The sequence below is a fragment of the Podarcis liolepis genome, assembly GCF_965112155.1.
Source record: "Podarcis liolepis genome assembly, chromosome: 2".
Lineage (NCBI taxonomy): Eukaryota > Metazoa > Chordata > Lepidosauria > Squamata > Lacertidae > Podarcis > Podarcis liolepis.
The window spans coordinates 31,919,830-31,938,208 of record NC_139555.1 but is presented as its reverse complement, the minus strand read 5'-3'; the positions used below and the strand labels follow the sequence as shown (position 1 = coordinate 31,938,208).

At 44.1% G+C, this 18,379-nt stretch overlaps 1 protein-coding gene across 2 annotated transcripts in view; it reads right to left on the bottom strand.

The window, feature by feature from the left end:
* Window positions 1-5,982: 5,982 nt before the first annotated feature.
* ASPSCR1 (ASPSCR1 tether for SLC2A4, UBX domain containing) overlaps window positions 5,983-18,379 on the bottom strand; it is a 64,974-nt gene continuing 52,577 nt past the window's right edge. For both annotated transcript variants that reach the window (XM_083487030.1, XM_083487029.1), the window contains exons 13-16: window positions 8,933-8,984; window positions 7,665-7,731; window positions 7,000-7,190; window positions 5,983-6,135 (exon numbers count right to left, since the gene is read on the bottom strand). In XM_083487030.1, coding sequence (XP_083343156.1) covers window positions 6,122-6,135; window positions 7,000-7,190; window positions 7,665-7,731; window positions 8,933-8,984 — 324 coding nt within the window. In that variant the 3' untranslated portion in view covers window positions 5,983-6,121. The remainder of the gene's footprint in view (window positions 6,136-6,999; window positions 7,191-7,664; window positions 7,732-8,932; window positions 8,985-18,379) is intronic.

The following is an 18,379-nucleotide window of genomic DNA, read 5'->3' as shown; positions in this document are numbered from 1 at the left end:
TGCACTCCTTTGTGCTCGTTTATTGGGAATCTAAGGTTGGTGGGGCTTTACTTCAGAGGATGTGGCAGAACTAAAGACAGTATTTAGTTTTGTGTGTGTCCCCCAAGAACTAATGTGCATAGTTCTTCTCCATTTGTATCCTCACCACAACCCTATAAAGTAGGATAGGCTGAGAGATAGCGACTGGCCCAAAGTCACCCTGGTTGAATGCAGATTTGAACCAGTGTGTTCTCAGACCCACACTAGTCTAGCCAGTGTACCACACTGCTCTTGACATGTAAATTAAGGATACTTGTAGGGCTTAGGCTAGAATTTTTACAGCCATCTGTTAAGCGAAGTGTCTTAAAGTACCGGCCTAAAACCTTGCTTTTAGTCTACTCAGAAGCAAGTCTCACTGAGCTCAAAATGATCTGGTCAAAAGTGTTAACAGCCTTAAAGGCTAACTTTTCCCGTAATTTGCAAGTATCTTCTCCATTTCCATTTGGTTTAATGGTCTAGGCCTTGGACGAGCAAATGGCCCAGGCAGCTGCTTCCTATATAGCTCTGAATTGTATAAAACAGGCCGATCACCAGAGTTGAGCAGCTTTGACTAAACACAAAGCTTAATCCCCCATTAAGCAAGGGGTGTGAATGTACTACAGAACATTTAATATGGGTTTAAACACACATGTACCCACAGCAAAGCTAAACTAAAACACATGTAGGTCTCTGTTCTGCATACACTTGCACACTGACTTAACAGGATGTCTCTGTTTAAATTTCTAAAGGGAAAATCCAAATTATGGTCCAAACCTGGTGCTAAAAATTGGGAGGGGGAATTATGGTAATATGCTATCCTTCCCCACCACCTACTCTATGAATGGGACAGAGGGAACTGGCTCTCTTTTTTACCTGGTTTATGGTACAATCCTGTGTACACACTTACTTGGGTGTAAAGTCTCATTGAACTCTGTGGGATAGAGATGTACTATTAAAAGTCTTGGTCTTAAACAGGGCACAGTGAGTTTGCGTGCAGTACCAAACAAATTTATTTGGAATATAAACTCTGGCAGTAGAGAGGTGTGATTCAACCATACAATGTAGCTGGAAGTGCTAGTCAAGCTGCATATTCTTCATTTCAACATGATCAAGATTTTAATTTTGAGACTCTAGAGATTATCTGATGCCTAGCTGTCAACTTTTCCCTTTTCTTGCGAGGAATCCTATTCGGAATAAGAGAATTTCCCTTTTTAAAAAAGGGAAATGTTGACAGCTATGATCTGATGGGTCCTTTTTATTGCTGCTGTAGTTGAATCTATTCACAGCCCTACTTTGGTCACAATTCAGCCTTTGAACATGGGCCCTGAGCCGGAGTCCCTGTGCATCAGTCTGCCTAATGCACACCTGACTGATTATTGCTCCTAGAAGAAACACTCTACACTTTACAATTGCATATGTATCAATGTTAAAGCATTTGTTGCCTGGGAGAAAGGAAGGCAGAAGAAAATTAATACTACTACATGCAATCATAGGGATTTTATTTTTTTTAAGTGACAGTGTAGGTAGGAATCAAACCAGGGCTCTTACCTGCTCAGTTGTTTTAGGATAGGCAAGTGAGTCAGCAACCAGTGCAGATCTTGAATCTGACACAGGGCAGGATGTGTGCAAGTACAGCAAAGAAGGGCTCTCTGAACAAGAGGTGGGGGAACCTGCCACTCTCCATATGTTGTTGGACTATACGTCCAATCTTCCCTGACCATTGGCCATGCTGGCTGAAGCTGATGAGAGTCCAGCAACACCTGGAAGGCCACAGGTCTCTCATCTCCGCTTTGAAGGAAGACACGAGCAAAAGCAAGAACTGAATGACCACCCACAATTAGGGATTATGAGGTACATGTGTCTTTAACAGCAAGCATTGCTGCAGTATAGAAACTATAGCAGCATCAACTAATTGTTTTACATTTTTCAAGGAACAGCTTCTAATGAAAATGTTGTGAGTGAAAAAACAACAACCCTCAACCTTTGAAATGTAAGTAACTTTATGGTCAAAACTTAGAAACAAGACAGCTTGGCATTTTCAGTCTGGGGCTTCAATCCGCAGGGCGTCATCCCTTCCCTGTTTCCCTCCATGGCTTGTAATAAAAATATAGCAATAAAACAAAATTCTGTTTTTCAAGAACACACATACACCTTTCAGCCAGAGACCCATATGCTAATGTGTATGATCTGTCCTAACAGCAGTGTGTGTGTTCTGTTTGTACAACATTTCAGCGCAGAATGCTGGCTGCTTGATTATGTGACAGATCTTACAGTATAAAGATACAAAGGGCAGATCACAGGGAAAACCAGAAAGCAGCTTGGGTGTCAACACTAACCGGCCCAAAGGAAACAATTAGAAACCTCCAACGTAGAGTGCAGAAAGATGAGATCTGCCAAGCTCCTAGCACAGAGAAATGGACTTACTGAAGAACCACACAGACCACATTCTTCCAGGTAAGGGTAATAAGGCTAGAATTGGCACTGTCCTAACCTTGCCTGGATTTAGTTTCCACTTTGTCTTCTGTAGCAGCCACCCTCCCAGTACCACAGATGGCAGCAGTGTGTGTGTGGAACAGTACAGTTAAAGCAGGATTCAGTTTTCGTCAGCTGTTGTCTTATACACTCATCTTCTTTGGTGGCTCAGTTTTTGGGTGACATTAAAGATCTGCGCCTTTGCTATTTTAACTGCTCTCTGCTCCCTGTGTGCTCTGGAGCTTTTCTCCCTACCTTTTCCCTCCCCCCCTCCCCTCCTGGTTTTCTTCAAAGCGGCTGGAAGCATTTGGAAGTAATTAGACCTGAAGGGAAATGTTGGTCAGTCTGGGAGACAATGACAAGTGCCAGGAACCCTTGGTGCCCCTTCCAGCCACTTTGAAGTTCATTCAGATGGTACAATGCTCTTGTTTTCTTTGTTGGAAAAGCAGGGGCAGGAGGGAAATGGGCCATGTCAGGCACACTGAACAGGAAGCAGGTTACTCTGAACTGATAGATAACCCGAACAAGTAGGTGGAGAGGATGTGCAATTCAAAAAGAGACTAATTGAAAGGCCTCTTATGGTCACCCTGCTTCCATACACCTACAAATCATGCACTCTCAGAAAAAAGTGTAACTCTTAGCACCCATCTAGTATCAAACTAGCCTGATCTGTTAGCCTGCAGCAGAGATATTTCTCCTCCTCCACTTATTCATCAACTATTACGTAGAAGAGCCAGGGCCTTTGGATAGCATAGCACAGGGTTAAAAAAACTAGCTTAACTTCACAACTGTTTACAGAGGGGCAATTGCATCACACTTGGATCCAGAAGCCTTTGAAGTTGCACAAGTGTTTAGGGAGCACCATACTGTGGTCATGAGAAGAGATGGGTGCAGATGCTATTCAAGGACCTAGAGCCCTTAATGGCCTTCCTCAGCAACTGATTATTTAACAGGGGTTACGGTTTGAATTCAATAAGGGCTGGAGGAATAATGCGCTCAGTTGGCTCATTGCTGCCCTGTATATGGCTGAGCTACCTTGCATGGCTCAGCTTAGAGCAATCTGCATGTATCCACAGCAATCTGCTAGCAGGTATCCCTTGCTTATAATGTGATGTATGCAGCGGCCCCCTGGGCCCAGAGAAACTTTCATATTTTTGAATATAACCAGGGAGGAGGGAGAAGTGAGTGACAAGTTTAAATGATTTAATGAGCCAACATATATGGGTGGGAGTTATACATATGTGATGAGAATACCTTCTGGTTAGTGAATTTTATGGGGAAAACATCCATTTGATAACAATCTGGATTAAGCTGTAACCTGTTCCTTTTTATGATATTGTTGGGGAGAAGTGCTAATGGACCACAAAGCTCTAATTGAAAATGCTAATTACTGCATTTGTAATTATAACACACTAGAAATCAACAGACCATGGCATATTGCGGAGGAGCTGGGAAAGCACTCCTTGCAGCTGAAACAGACATGCCAACTATATATTGATATGACTCCAACTGGAAACAAATTGTGATTAACCGCTGCACAGATGGGTTCCTTTTGCTGCACATTGGAATAATCATTGTAAAAGTCCTCAGTTAGAATAACATATTTTTTCCTGTTTTGTAATGTATTTTTATATAATAACAGTGTTTTCATTGAGAACAAACGTCAAAAGTTCTGAAAACTACCAGATATTATCGCAGTTCAGACCAAAATGATGCCAACTAGCAAGCCAGTGGTGTTTTTCTCTCCCAGAGTAAATATTTTCCACCTTGCTACTATTTTGGCAGCCTTCTGGCAAGCCTGGTATCAGGAGTTGGCATGGTTAGGAAGTTCCCAGGACGCAGAAACCCGAGCCCTTGAAATTGCTGATGGGCAGGGGTCGTAAGCTGCTGCCACTCCGATCTTTCTGGGCCTAATCTGAACTATGGGTTGACAGGAAGCAGTTGCCGGTGCTCGTTCGTGCTGCCAGGGACTGGACATGGAGGGAGCACAATATTAGCAGTTGGTTTAGAAAAAGCAACCAAGGAAACAGAAATGAGGACAGCTTAAACTGAAGAAAAGGCAGCTCAGGAAAAAAAGATACAGGTGGAATACAGAATAATACTTCAACAAAGATATGAACTAGTTGAACATCTGAAGGCTCTGAGGGTAGCGAAGGAAAAAACCAGTACAGTGGTACCTCGGGTTACATACGCTTCAGGTTACATACGCTTCAGGTTACAGACTCTGCTAACCCAGAAATAGTACCTCGGGTTAAGAACTTTGCTTCAGGATGAGAACAGAAATAGTGCTCTGGCGGCAGCGGGAGGCCCCATTAGCCAAAGAGGTGCTTCAGGTTAAGAACAGTTTCAGGTTAAGAACGGACCTCTGGAACAAATTAAGTACTTAACCCGAGGTACCACTATATTTGGCTGTTTCTCAAATGCTCCCAGTAATTGATGGAAGCCTTAAGTAGGGCTTAGCCTGAAGCGCAATACATCTGTGCATTTTTCTAGTGATTTGTCTCTTTTATCGCTTTATATATTGTACGGTTGATTTTTTTGTTACATTTGCTTTTTCGGAAGCCACTTTGTGATATTTTCTTCCAGTGAAAAGCAGTGTAGAAATACATGATTCAAACATGCACATAAAACAAAGCGAACTGTGTGCTTCTTAAGAAGTGACAGCATGAAATCAACAGAAACTACAGAAACTACCGTAAGCTAGTGTTCAAAAGGAAGTAGGAAGAGGCTCAGGGAACACTGGAATATTTAAAAAGATAAGCCAATGGAAGTTTTGTTATGGATCTGAAGCTCCAAAAGGGTTTTGGCATGTGACCTTGCCTACATCCTCTGCAGGTGCATCACGCATATCTTTAATTTAAAGATGACCATGAAGTGCATTCTGGCTTGCCTCTACTTGCCAATGGCATTAAAGAATTAAAAGCAACATACTGAAGACTTTGAGATGACATCCTTTTTGGCTATCACTAACCTACGTTGTCTGAAGCAATTTTGCAGGGATGTGTGTGTTTTTATTACCCCAAAAGAGTACTCACTGACGTCTCTAAGTGTTGCTAGGTCCTAAGGCATCTCTTCATTCAGATCTACCAACAGATTTTGAGAACTACAAAATATTGCAGCAACGTATGGTGCCTGCAGCACTGGAAAAGGAGTGTCCAGCATGTGGCAGGCATGGAGTCTTATGGGTTACCAGACGCAAACCTCCAACATAGGGGATTTGGTGACAATTTATACAACACAAAGGTGATCATCTGACAACTGACTTAAGTGTCACAGAGTTATATATGACCACCCAACTGGGTTTTTAATTATCCTCAACATCCTGGTCCTGAAGTTCCCTGCACCTACACAACATATACAGCAAAGTAGTTCTACAAGTTTCAGTGCCTACTTCATGTTATTTAAACGACAGCGTGGTTGGAGCGTGTCTCTGCTTTACCCACCGCCCAAACAGAACGTTGCACACAGAGCAGCAGAATGGGCAACAGAAAATGGAGCTTGCAATTTTATTCTGAAAAATCCGTTTGCTGGGCCCTGTCTTTCAGCAGCTTCAGATGAAGGAAAACAGAGCAACCCAACTTGCCTCTCAGCCAGCTGAGGCAACTTTCTGTAGGTGGAGATCCCAAGTCCTTCATCGCTTCCCACCTGAAATGCAAACATAAAGCAACTGTGAAAGCAACCTCTACTACAAACTTTGATATAGTGGAGCTTCCACACTGCTGAGCTTTCCAGAGCCTCCCAAATGATAGGTCCCTGAAAACTAAAAAGTACATTAGAATATTTTAGGGCTCTGCTGGTAGGAGACTGAGCAGAGCCACGTTTTACAGGGGGAGACAAGCATGGCGTACCATGCCTAAGATGGGTAGTAGGAAAGGCGTATGGGGGTAGTGGGAAAGGAAAGGAAAACTCTGATCTGCTTGAGGGAAATTCCTTCCCAACCCTAAATCAGGATATTCAGATATGCACTTACTGTATTTTTCGCTCTATAGGACGCACCGGACCATAGAATGCACCGGACCATAGGAGGGGGAGAACAGAAAAAAAAAATTCTCCCCCTCTCTGTTCAGCACCCCTTCAGTGAAGCGGCAGGAGAAACAGAGCCCCTTCCATTTCTCCTCCCGCTGCGCAGCTCTCCCTCTCTGCTGAAGCCAGGAGAGTCTTGCTCTCCCGGCTTCAGCAAAAGGAACCCAAAGCCTTCGGAGCACAGCACAAGTTCCCACTGCGCTCCAAAGGCTTCAGGCGGCTATCCCTGAAGTGTGGAGAGCGAGAGGGGTCAGTGCACACCGACCCTCTCGCTCTCCAGGCTTCAGCAAAAGCAACGCGAAACCAAGGAGCCTGCATTCGCTCCATAGGACGCACACACATTTCCCCTTCATTTTTGGAGGGGAAAAAGTGTGTCCTACAGAGCAAAAAATACGGTAGCTGATGAGCCAGACTGCCGCACAGAATCTTTTAGGAGCAGTACAATGGCTAGGAACAAGTATCTCACTGTAATACTGAAGATGGTACCTGGCAGCTTCAGCCACTTTGGCACTTTCCCAGATGGCGTCCTCCTTACTGGTGGCTGTGCTGCTTCAGGAGCCACTGCTGCTTCTGAGTGCCCTCTTGCCACGCTCCCATCAGTCTCATTTGGTTTAGGTAGGGAACTAAGAACAGGATCTGAATTCCGCTTAGTAGGAGGTGCTGATTTAGACAACCGCCTGAGAGAAAAGGTAAGTATTAGATGTTCATATTGGCCTTCCGGTTGCTAAGCTTACATATTCCAAAATGTAAATCACTGCAAATACTGTTGCAAAAGCCAGAGGTTGCGTATCAGCAAAAATGCCTCCCAATCCCTATGGCTTTTGATACTACAGGGGTATCTCTTCATTCATTGGGGGTGTGGGAGAACACGTGTAAAAGCAAGCTTTGTAAACTGCTGGCAAACTCTTCATTGGGCAAGGCAATAACTCAGTGGAATGGTCTCCCTTGGGAGGTGGTGGACTCTCCTCCATTGGAGCTTTTTAAGCAGAGGTTGGATGGCCATCTGTCCTGGATGCTTCAGCTGAGATTCCTGCATTGCAGGGGGTTAGACTAGAGGACCCTTGGGATTCCTTCCAACTCTGCAATTCTATGATTCTATGATAACTCACTCATCCACAACAGCTTCAAAAAGAATTATTCACACTACTTACCTAGCTACTAAGATGTCAGCTTCAGAAGGGGACACAGCAGATTCCAGGAGGTCCGACCTCAGATAATCTGTTAAACAGACACACACACCCCTCACACAAAGTTCTTGTCCTTCAGAGCTAGGAAGCCCCATGACGCAACTCTGTTATTTTGTGAAACCAATAGCCCCAACAAGCTGGACTAATCCTCTTCAGTACTCTTCTCCAAACCTGTGAAACATTTATCTCAACTTCCAAGATTGTGTATTTTAGAACACGCATCTGTCTATCAGACCCTATTCTGTGAACTAGTTGAGTAAAGACGACAATATTGCACAAAAATAGAACTGCCAGACAGGGATGGTGTCTCCCCCTGCTTGTATATGTTTCTTTTATCATTTAGTTCTTGGCAGTTTCCTGGTAAATTGAACCGTTAGTAGAGATTACCAGATGTTATCTTCAACCTGCAGCACAACCCTGCTCTGATCTCCCCTGCAGACAAATCCCCCTAAAGCCCACCCAACTATGGTGGTCAGTCCTGCTGCATTTTAAAGATGTCCAGAACAGTATGCACCACACAGACATTTGTCCTCAGATTAACAGTGAACCATGGAGAGAGACAACTGTGAAATGTCCATGTGGACAATTACTGTATTAGTGTCTGGTCCAAAAAAAATAAGTTAGATGCAGAACATATAAATAAAGTTGCCATACTTTGGACCCAATTTTTACTTAAGGTCTAAATACCTACCCTGAAAAAGTGTGGAATTCTGCACACTAACTGAAGATGGGCCAATTCAAAAAAGATAATACCTCACCTATTTTGCATGATTAAGATTTCTATAGCTGTTAGTTAACTCAAGATACACACCATAGGACAAAGAGTACTCCCTAGCCGAGTCAAAAAAGAATTGAGAAAGGGGTGGTACATAGGAAGCACAGATTTTCACCTAAAAACAGGCCTCACCCCCAAATTGGGGGAAAAGCACCTGTGACCCAAAATTTCTACAGCAAACAATGAATGGCACTAAGATTCAGTTGATTTCACCTTAAACCAGAGTGGGCACTTCCCTTATAATCATTTCCATACTGGGTTATCATTTAATTTGTATCAAACGAAAAGGTTTCATGAACCTCTAAGAGCCCCGAGCTATAAATATCCACTTATTTATGCCCAACACATTAATCAGAGTTCAGCCACCATAGCTGAAACCATGGACACAGTTCATCGAGATGTTCATGTAATAACTATGCAGAGTTTCTTATGGAGAGGAACAAGATAAGTGACTCACCTTTCTGCATCTCAGATCCAAAATGTACAATGGCAGCAGGGAAGAGGTTAGCCTATTAACAAGAGAAAATATTCAGGGTTAGAAGAAACACAGCCAGGGCCAGAAACGCCTCTTCTCTCAGCCTTGGGAACATGCATGCACAGAACAGTACTGTTTCCTTGAAACTTAAAAGTGGGGAAATCTTGCTTGTCACAACATGGCTGGTTTCATACATAACACTAAACCATGGTTTACTAAACTGACTTAATGTTATGTGTGAACCCTGCCCAACAACTTCACAATGGTTTACTTACTGCCAACAAACTACACTCTGAAGCTATAGTTTGTTGCAGCAATGGTTTGAACCTTGGTTTGTTCTAACAGTGACCTGGCATTACGCCCAGGATCCTTCCTGGATTTGTTTGACCACCACATCCTAGATGATGCTTACCCAACTGTAAAGGCACAAGGCAAGAGAAGCAGGAGAAGCAACAAACCAAACTTTGGAAAACCAAGTAATCATTGGCTTAATTGTCCGCGGGACAACTTGTGGTTAACTTGTAGACTTTTAAACAAATGATGGCTTACCACTCAGTGCCAGGTCACTGCCTTTCAAGAATACTGAGAATGCCACCATGCTGGCAACAAAGCCCTTTAGATATGTAGACAATCACAATGTAACCCAGCCTTTCCTAATCTGGTGCTTGCCAACTGTTTTGGACTACGATGGCTGGCCATGCTGGATGGAACCGATGGGAGTTGGGAGTCCAACAACATCTGGAGGGCACTACATTGGAGAAGTCTAGTGTAAGATGTTAAGTGTTGATGAACTGACTGTGCTGCTAAATTCAATACATATGTAAGTGGAAAGTTGCCCAGAATGTCCAGCACAGTCACATTTGTTTTCAAAAGAGAAAACTTAAATAATGGGGATTTGTGGATAAATAATTAAATTTAATATATTGACTTTCTACATCAAGCACCCAAGTTAGCCAACAATATATAAGACAGGGCAATTAAAAAAGAATCCTATATATATGAATATACGACAACAGCAAATGAACAAGATTTAGTTACTATGTATCTATCTATATTTAAAAGGAAGTTGAAAGGTAACATTTGTTTGCTTAGAGGGCAGCTGGGTGCCTTGCAAAGCACAGTGCTTCTGAGACCCACCTGCCACCCCTTGCTCTAGAGATACCCACCATCTTAATTCACACCCAGAGACATCTATAAATATAAATTAGGACAAGCGGGTGTCATGGGCATGTACCCCAAGTCTTTTAAATGCCTAGCAACGCTTGTGGGATGGGGAGAGGGAGTGAGGAACATGTTCTGAAAGTATTAAACAATACAAAATTTAAGTATGTCAGAAGCAGGACATGGAGGCAGTTGGACCATTAGATGACAAAGGAGAGAAAGGATGCTAAAATGAAGATAGGAAGATTGGAGCAAAGCTGGATGAGTTTTTTGCATCTGCAAAAAATAATAATACTGGATATCTGCTAATAAACCACTTTCCTGGAAACGAGGGCATCTGAAGAACTAAGTCATGAAGGGGGGGAGATGATGACATTCTAGGACTTACTGACAAATTAGAAACTTAGCTCACTGGGTCTGGATGGAATATACCTGAGAGTTCTTAAGTTATTCAGGATGGTGAGAACTCAAGCTCCACAAGGATCTTTCCAAACTAAAGGAGCAACAACATGGCAAATCCTGTTCCATGTAAATACCTACAAAGGTGAGATGCACACTGAGGCAAAAATTCCCAGCATCGTAAGTCTGGAAATCTTATGCTTCCCACCAAACACATCATTCCATTATCAGTGTTCTTGATGGAGAACCTCTGGTTTGGGTCCAAAAGCTATGTACAGTGGTACCTCGGGTTACATACACTTCAGGTTACATACGCTTCAGGTTACAGACTCCGCTAACCCAGAAATAGTGCTTCAGGTTAAGAACTTTGCTTCAGGATGAGAACAGAAATCGTGCTCCGGCGGCGCGGCATCAGCGGGAGGCCCCATTAGCTAAAGTGGTGCTTCAGGTTAAGAACAGTTTCAGGTTAAGAACGGACCTCTGGAACGAATTAAGTACGTAATCAGAGGTACCACTGTATTGGAATGAAAGAGGACAGGATGGTCTATATTCACTTGCCACAGAAACCACGTTGCTTCCACTATTTGAAGCGACTGGTGTGAAACAATGTCAGGATACTAAGGATAAGCCTGCATAACAGTGGCCGCAGAATGTCTCTTCCTGACCCATTCGCCATAGACTTGGAATGAGCACCTGAGGGGCGGATGTGGGCATGGGCACTCAAAGTGGCCGACAACGTCTAGCTCCCAGGAAAAGCCCGCACTCCCTGCCCTCCTCAACACCAGGGTTCACCTCCTTTCTAGCGATGAGGTCTTTCACAGTGCCAACCTGACATCCTAGCAGTAGGAAACAATATTTATTAGGCCCCTTAAAAACATTTTCTTTCTCAAGCAGCAGGACCCAGGGTTGCCAGCTCCACCAGAAGCCAGTCACAAAGACGGCTCTCCATAAACTTTTTAATTAAAAAGTACCAGACACAGTTAAGAAACCCCCAAGAAAACTCTTACAAAAGCTTTGATGTCCCCGCTGCCTTCATCTGAAGGGATCCTACTATTTAGGGAATGGATTAAAAAAGAAAAAGAAAAAAAAGGCCCCCCTCCCCAAACCTCTTCACATACACACTATCCTTTTCACGCCAGTCACAACGTTGGAAAATGAGGTTTTTGTAGCGTGTTAGTGTTGGAATTTTTTAATAACCTCCCCTCTCTTTTTCCCCTCTCCTGCCCAATTATCATGATGAATAATTAACATTCTGAAGGAGATAACTAAGCACAGCATCTCGGAGCTCAAAGCCCTTTAGTTCAAAGCCCTGCCCTTTTCTCTTCGATTCTCCAGTTGCTGCCACTAAAACTTCCTTGTCAATCAAGCTCTGGGCACACACATCAAAGCTTCATGTGGGAATGGCCCCAAGGGGTCAGAGAAAATTCATGGCAGGGCCTGTGAGTGAGGCACAAAGAAAGAAGGGAGAGACAGAGCGCAGAGGAACACAGTTCAAGAATGAGAGACACACGAGGCACAAATGCTGCAACACACACGCACACACACACAGCATGCCCAGATAAGAGCCGCTACCCTATTTTTACTCAGAGGTTGACAAATAAGTCCCGCTTTAACTTCTGAGCTCCTCCTCTCCCAACCAATTCCCACCACTGGCAAGACATCAGTCCAAAGCTCTTTTAATTGGAAGAGACTTAAAGGAATGGGACAGCAGCTCGTAAGCACACAACATTCAGCCACCTCCTCCAGACTCGCTTTTTCCTCTCCCCCTCCCAGCTCTGCATCCCTTGCCCACCTTTTCCCTTTCCTAGAGTTTGGCCAATAAAAACCTCCCCTCAAAGGGGCTTCTCCACAGCTCCCTCCTTTACTTTTAAGGCTCATTTGTCTGCTTTCCTCTGTCTGTTGTATAAATTACATGGGAATCCCAAAGACACAACACATTCCATGGGTGAAGAAAAGGAAAAGTATATTCTCTCAATAGGACCAATTAAATCCTTTCGCCTGCAATGCACAAAAATCAGCAAAATGATCATCACGGACTTTCAGGGTAGCTTTTGAACACATTAAAAAGATTTACAGAGAAAGCAACTTCATTCCACCTCTGCTTCCCTTCTCTAAATCCACCTTGCCACTGAACTCTTGCACGTTCCTATCACTTCACTGCTATGGGATAACACCATCTGATGGCATCTCCATGCCATTTTCATTTTTCTGCCATGGGACAGAATATTAAATGAAAACAGAAGACTAGAGGCCACTTCCGATTTTGCTGCTGGCAGCAACTACTTCCAAGGAATGAGTCACTCAATGCTGCCTCTGGGCTATGGATACCTTTGGCTTTTGAATGATTGGCCCTGCTCCTTCCTCTTTTCCAGGATAACACATTAGGATCAGGAATTCTCCAGCTCTTCTGAAGATCACATTCTCATTTTGGTTATATTTTCGATTAACGGCCGAAAAAGCCTCTGGAACGCATGAAAGAGTAGAAGACTCCAGAATCAAAACCCAAGTTAGAGGGCGAGTAGCATCAGGCCTTCCAAAAGCTAGATTTTAGAAAGAACAGATGGTGCCTAATACAGGAACTTGTGTTATTTGACACTCGAGCCAAGGGTAGTCCAGCAGAGTGGAGTCCAACCTCATTTGTACCATTCTTTCTCAGAAGAACCTGCCAAGCTTTATATAAACATATACGACTATTTGTAATTTAGTGGAATATTGCAGGGTCCTTTCACAGCATTCATCCGTCTTCGTACACAAATGCAAGCAGCTTACCAAATTAAGTTGGTAAAGTATAGAGGCACACATGAAAAGATGCAAAATTGAATGCTCTTAAAAGCTGATATTGATAGTCTTGGTTAAAAGGGGAGACTGTGACAGATCTGTGCTATCACATCATCTCAGCTTTGGCCTGGAGGTATCAACACATTAACAACAAAAGAACTTAGGAAGTGCCTTGCAAGATCAGACTGGGGGTCCATCTACTTCTATATCCAACAGCAGCTAGCCAGATGTTTCAGAAAGCTTACAAACAGGACATGGAATTAGTCAGCATGTTAAAATGTTAACACAGACATCTCTGCATGAAATACAGGATTTAGGTGACTAGACAGTTCATTTAAGATAGCTCAAAGTACACATAAAGCGGGTGGCGCTGTGGTCTACACCACTGAGACTCTTGGGCTTGGCGATCGGGAGGTCAGCGATTCGAATCTGCATGATGGGGTGAGCTCCTGTTGCTCTGTCCCAACTCCTGCCAACCTAGTAGTTCGAAAACATGCCAGTGCAAGTAGATAAATAGGGACCTCTGCGGCGGGAAGGTAAACAGCATTTCCGTGCTCTCTGGTTTCCGTCATGGTGTTCCGTTGCACCAGAAGCAGTTTAGTCATGCTGGCCACATGACCCGGAAAGCTGTCTGTGGACAAACGCTGGCTCCCTTGGCCTGAAAGCAAGATGAGCGCTGCAACCCCATAATTGCCTTTGACTGGACTTAACCGTCCATGGGTCCTTTACCTTTTTTAAAAGTTAAACCTCAAGAGGTCTTCGCCAATTGCTGTTAAAGTAGAGTGTGCTGCAAGAGAGCTCAAGAATGCCTTGAAAAGGTTAGCTACTGTGTTACACACATTCACCACACTCTGATGCCTCTTGGAGTGGGAAGGCCCAAGCAGAAGCAGCACCCCCACCCCCGCTTTCTGAGCTGACAGATGCAGGGCAATCCCAGAAAGCTCACCACTGCCCAGAAAGCATGGTCTGAATCCTAGGCCCTGACTGACACAAGGCTAAGGGGAAGCAATATTGTCTGGGCCAGGCATGGCCAAACTTAGTCTCCCAAAACAGCTGGAGGGCTAACAGGACCAGTGGTCAGGGATGATGGGAAATGTAGTCCCAAAACAGCTGGAGGGCCAAGTTTCGCCATGCTTGTTCTGGGCTATCTTGCAATGAAAGGTGCTCCTACAGTGTTCTGCAGAATGCTGAAGTACAATGCCTCCCATTTTAATGTGGGGTGAAGGGGCTGCAGGAGAACTATTCGCCAGATATCAAAGTTTGAGAAACTGTGGTTGACAGTGTAATTCTATGCATAACTACTCAAAAGAACCCCCAAACAAAATGCAGGTGGAAGAAATGGGGGACTGATTCATCTAGCAAGCCAAATTGCCTTAGTGTGATGCTGAATCCCGCCCCAGAGAGAGAAACACTCATAAGCTATGAAATCAAAAGATGAGAGTCTTGTTTCTTTATGGCATCTCAAGTCTAAAAAAAGAAACTTGTGGATAAAAAAACTGGCAAAACCCAAGCCAGACACTAGCTACCCCAGAAACTAGAAAAGTATTTCTAGAGTTAATATAAATCAATCAGGACTGCATGTGCAAAGTAGAATCTCACAGCTCAGAAACACTCTCTTGTTTGATGGTATCAGCAGTCTGAGCCTTCTCACTTCTCAGTCACAAAAGAAAGAGGCCTCCAACATAATAAGTTTAAGAGCTGCCTTCTTTTTAAAGGGAAATAAAATAGTGTTCAAAGTTTTAAGGCATTGGAAGTTTCCTCACCAGTCCTGGAGTATACACCACATTATTCTCCCCCACCGTTCTAATTTAGAAAGGCCCCTATTTCAAGAGCCTTACTGCCTATATTAAGTGGGGATAAAAATAAGACCAATCATTTGGCACTTTTAGCGAGTTCTGAGCGGTCCAAACTTTGCTACATAGACTCTAATGCTAGATGAACTGGAGTGACGTGAGTATCAGGTGAGCAACAACCGAAACAGGCATCTGAAGTCGCACGTCATAGATTCAAATGAGAAGCCACTGAAAAAGTGCAGCTGGGAGTGTGGGAGGCAACTGGGGAGCCCATGACATGCTGGAGAAGCCTTGAACACAGTCCTATAAGCACATTGGTCACAATGATCTTTGTCAGAGTGTTAAACAGAGGCAATTACTTGAAGCAACATATTTCTCCCTGGATCTTTAAATTACAGTATATACATTATAGTGGAAAGGCTGCACACCCCCCCCCACACACCCTCCAATATTTCAGCAGCCTTTCTTTTATAAATCCTCCTACCTAACAACTGAGGGACACACACACACACTCCTACAACAAAAGGCTGCTGAAAAAGGATGCAATTCACCGCACTGCTACTTAGTTTGCCAAGTTTGTTCAGAGACCTTGAGATCAGGAAGAGGCTGTTGTCTTCTTCTTTTCTTTTCCCCCCTTTTTGTTTGGAGGGGCGGGTGCGGGTGGGGAGTTGGAGGCAGGGGACAGGGACTTGCAGCTGCCAAAAGAGGAAGCATTCTTTCCGTTACATGAGCTGAAATGATTAGAGTGCCACAGGTCCACTGTTAGTTTGATGTTTAAAGATTAATAAATAAATGAGGGCTTCAAAGGGGACATGCACATGAATGCAGAAATCCAAGCTACCAGCATGAAATACCTCACAACACCATCCCCCAAACACACACACACACACACACACACACACACTCCCCTTCAAGATACACAGAAATCAGCACTTGGAAAATTCAATGGGGAAGCTAGCAGATCAAAAGCTTCCCTGACAAGCAGCAAAGAGCATCTCCGGAAAGGAAACAAACATGAGAACCACCACAGTCAAAGGGACGTTGCCTAAATGGCCTTGTCTCATTTAATACCCAAGAAAAAAGCTTTCCAAAGCAGAGGAGACCATGATCAAACAGAGAGTGAACGTGAGGCAGCCGGAAAACAGAGGCTTAAGTCTTTTACTTTTTATGAGATATGGTCTGAAAGGGGAATTTTTACACAAGGGTAAAGTAAGTGGAAGGGACGCGGGTGGCGCTGTGGGCAAAACCTCAGTGCCTAGAACTTGCCGATCGTATGGTCGGCAGTTCGAATCCCCGCGGTGGGGTGAGCTCCCGTCTTTCGGTCCCAGCTCCTGCCCACCTAGCAGTTCGAAAGCACCCCTAAGTGCAAGTAGATAAATAGGTACCGCTTTATAGCGGGAAGGTAAACGGTGTTTCCGTGTGCTGTGCTGGTGCTGGCTCGCTAGAGCAGCTTCGTCACGCTGGCCATGTGACCCGGAAGTGTCTCTGGACAGCGCTGGCTGCCGGCCTCTTAAGTGAGATGAGCACACAACCCTAGAGTCGGACACAACTGGCCCGTACGGGCAGGGGTACCTCTACCTTTAAAGTAAGTAGAGACAGTCTACTTAAGATACTCCCAAGCCAAAGTACAGCAAGTTTTGACCACAGAGTACTAACAATATTAGTACATATCTGGTGCTGTTTGGGCACATGGGACCACCCAGGACAGACAATCACACCAGAAACTGACATGTTTAGTGGCATATATTCTCTGCTAAGAGCAACACAGAGGGACAGTAAACAGGCTAAAACTTGACATACAAACTGGAAAGGTGCAATATTCACTGTACTTGCTGTTTTTGCTCTCTCATTCGTTACACAGGCTTTGTCCAGACACAATGGGAAACCATGGTGTCCCATTCCACCTGAAGTACAGAAATGAAGGTTCAGTCTTCAAAAGGTATCTTGTGCGGCAGGAAACTCAATTGCCAAGTTTGTCCCTGTATAACAAGTCTGTGTGTATCTGAAGAAGTGTGAATGCACACGAAAGCTCATACCAATAACAAACTTAGTTGGTCCCTAAGGTGCTACTGGAAGGATTTTTTTTATTTTGTTTCGACTACGGCAGACCAACACGGCTACCTACCTGTATCTAAGTCTACTGGAAGATTCTCAACCTGCATAGGCTTTGCCAGCATCAGATTCACTGACTCAAAGATGTGAGCGCAACCAAAACCGCACCAAAGAATATGAAAGTAGAACAGCAATGAGAAAAGATCCTCAGCTCGTTTGTATTTTTCCTCTTGTTGACAAAGCCAAGAATAGCTTGATTCAACACTTGGAGAAATGTTAAGATACATTGGAGGGGGGAATAAATATTTAGATGGAAGCATGTGGGGCCTCTTCAGCTCCTTTGAAGATGGGACCACAGTTGTCTGCTGCCTTTCCCAGACTCCGGGATGCTTACCTCTCTCCACTGCTTCCCAGCACAAGCAGAGATCTGTGAACTGGCCTTTCCTAAGCCCCAGGACTGAGTCATGCCAGTGTGTGTTCCTTGGGGTAGAGTGGGGAGGGGGAAAGTCCAACTTGCAAAGAAAAAGCACACACACAGCTGGAGCTTCAGGGACCCCTTGGCTGGAGTACTCAGCAGAGAAGCCTGCAGTTGATCAGTTCTGCCCTCGAGAACACTTTAAAATAATTCATGGGACATGGGGATAATACAGCCAGCACAAACAGCAATAACAAAATATCAAAGCAATGCCTTGAAGTCTTTATGGGTTCCAAAAACTCCATGTTGCTGCCAGTCTGCACATTCGCCCTCCAGTAAATAGGCACACATTGCAGGACGCTCTCTTCAGATGCAACCCCTTTTCTCTTAAAGCAGGCAAGTTGACAACATTTGTTTTCCTGGCTTTGATCCCACAGTTGAAGTCTCTTCCCCTTTCTGGTGGCTATCGGGTTTAACAATAGTATCTCTAGATGCCTTTTCAACCTTGTAAGGAAAATAAGCATCAGTCATAGCCTTGTAATTCCAGCACTTGTTTACAGAGGCCCCTGCTAGGGTAACCATCTAAGGTATCCATATTCTTTCAGCCCATCACAGTGAGCCAAGCCTTCCTGGGGTGGGGGTAGAGGAGGAACTCAACACCCCAAGACTTTCTAGAAACAAACGGTATCAGAAATCAGAAAGGACTCAGGGTCCAGTGACCCTTATCACTGCCTGTGTTTCAAATAATGGGATTCCTGGAATAGCTTGTTGCATCTTCAGACAAGAAAGCTTGTTAGATAGCAATGGCTGTATTGGTCCCAAAGGTCTGAA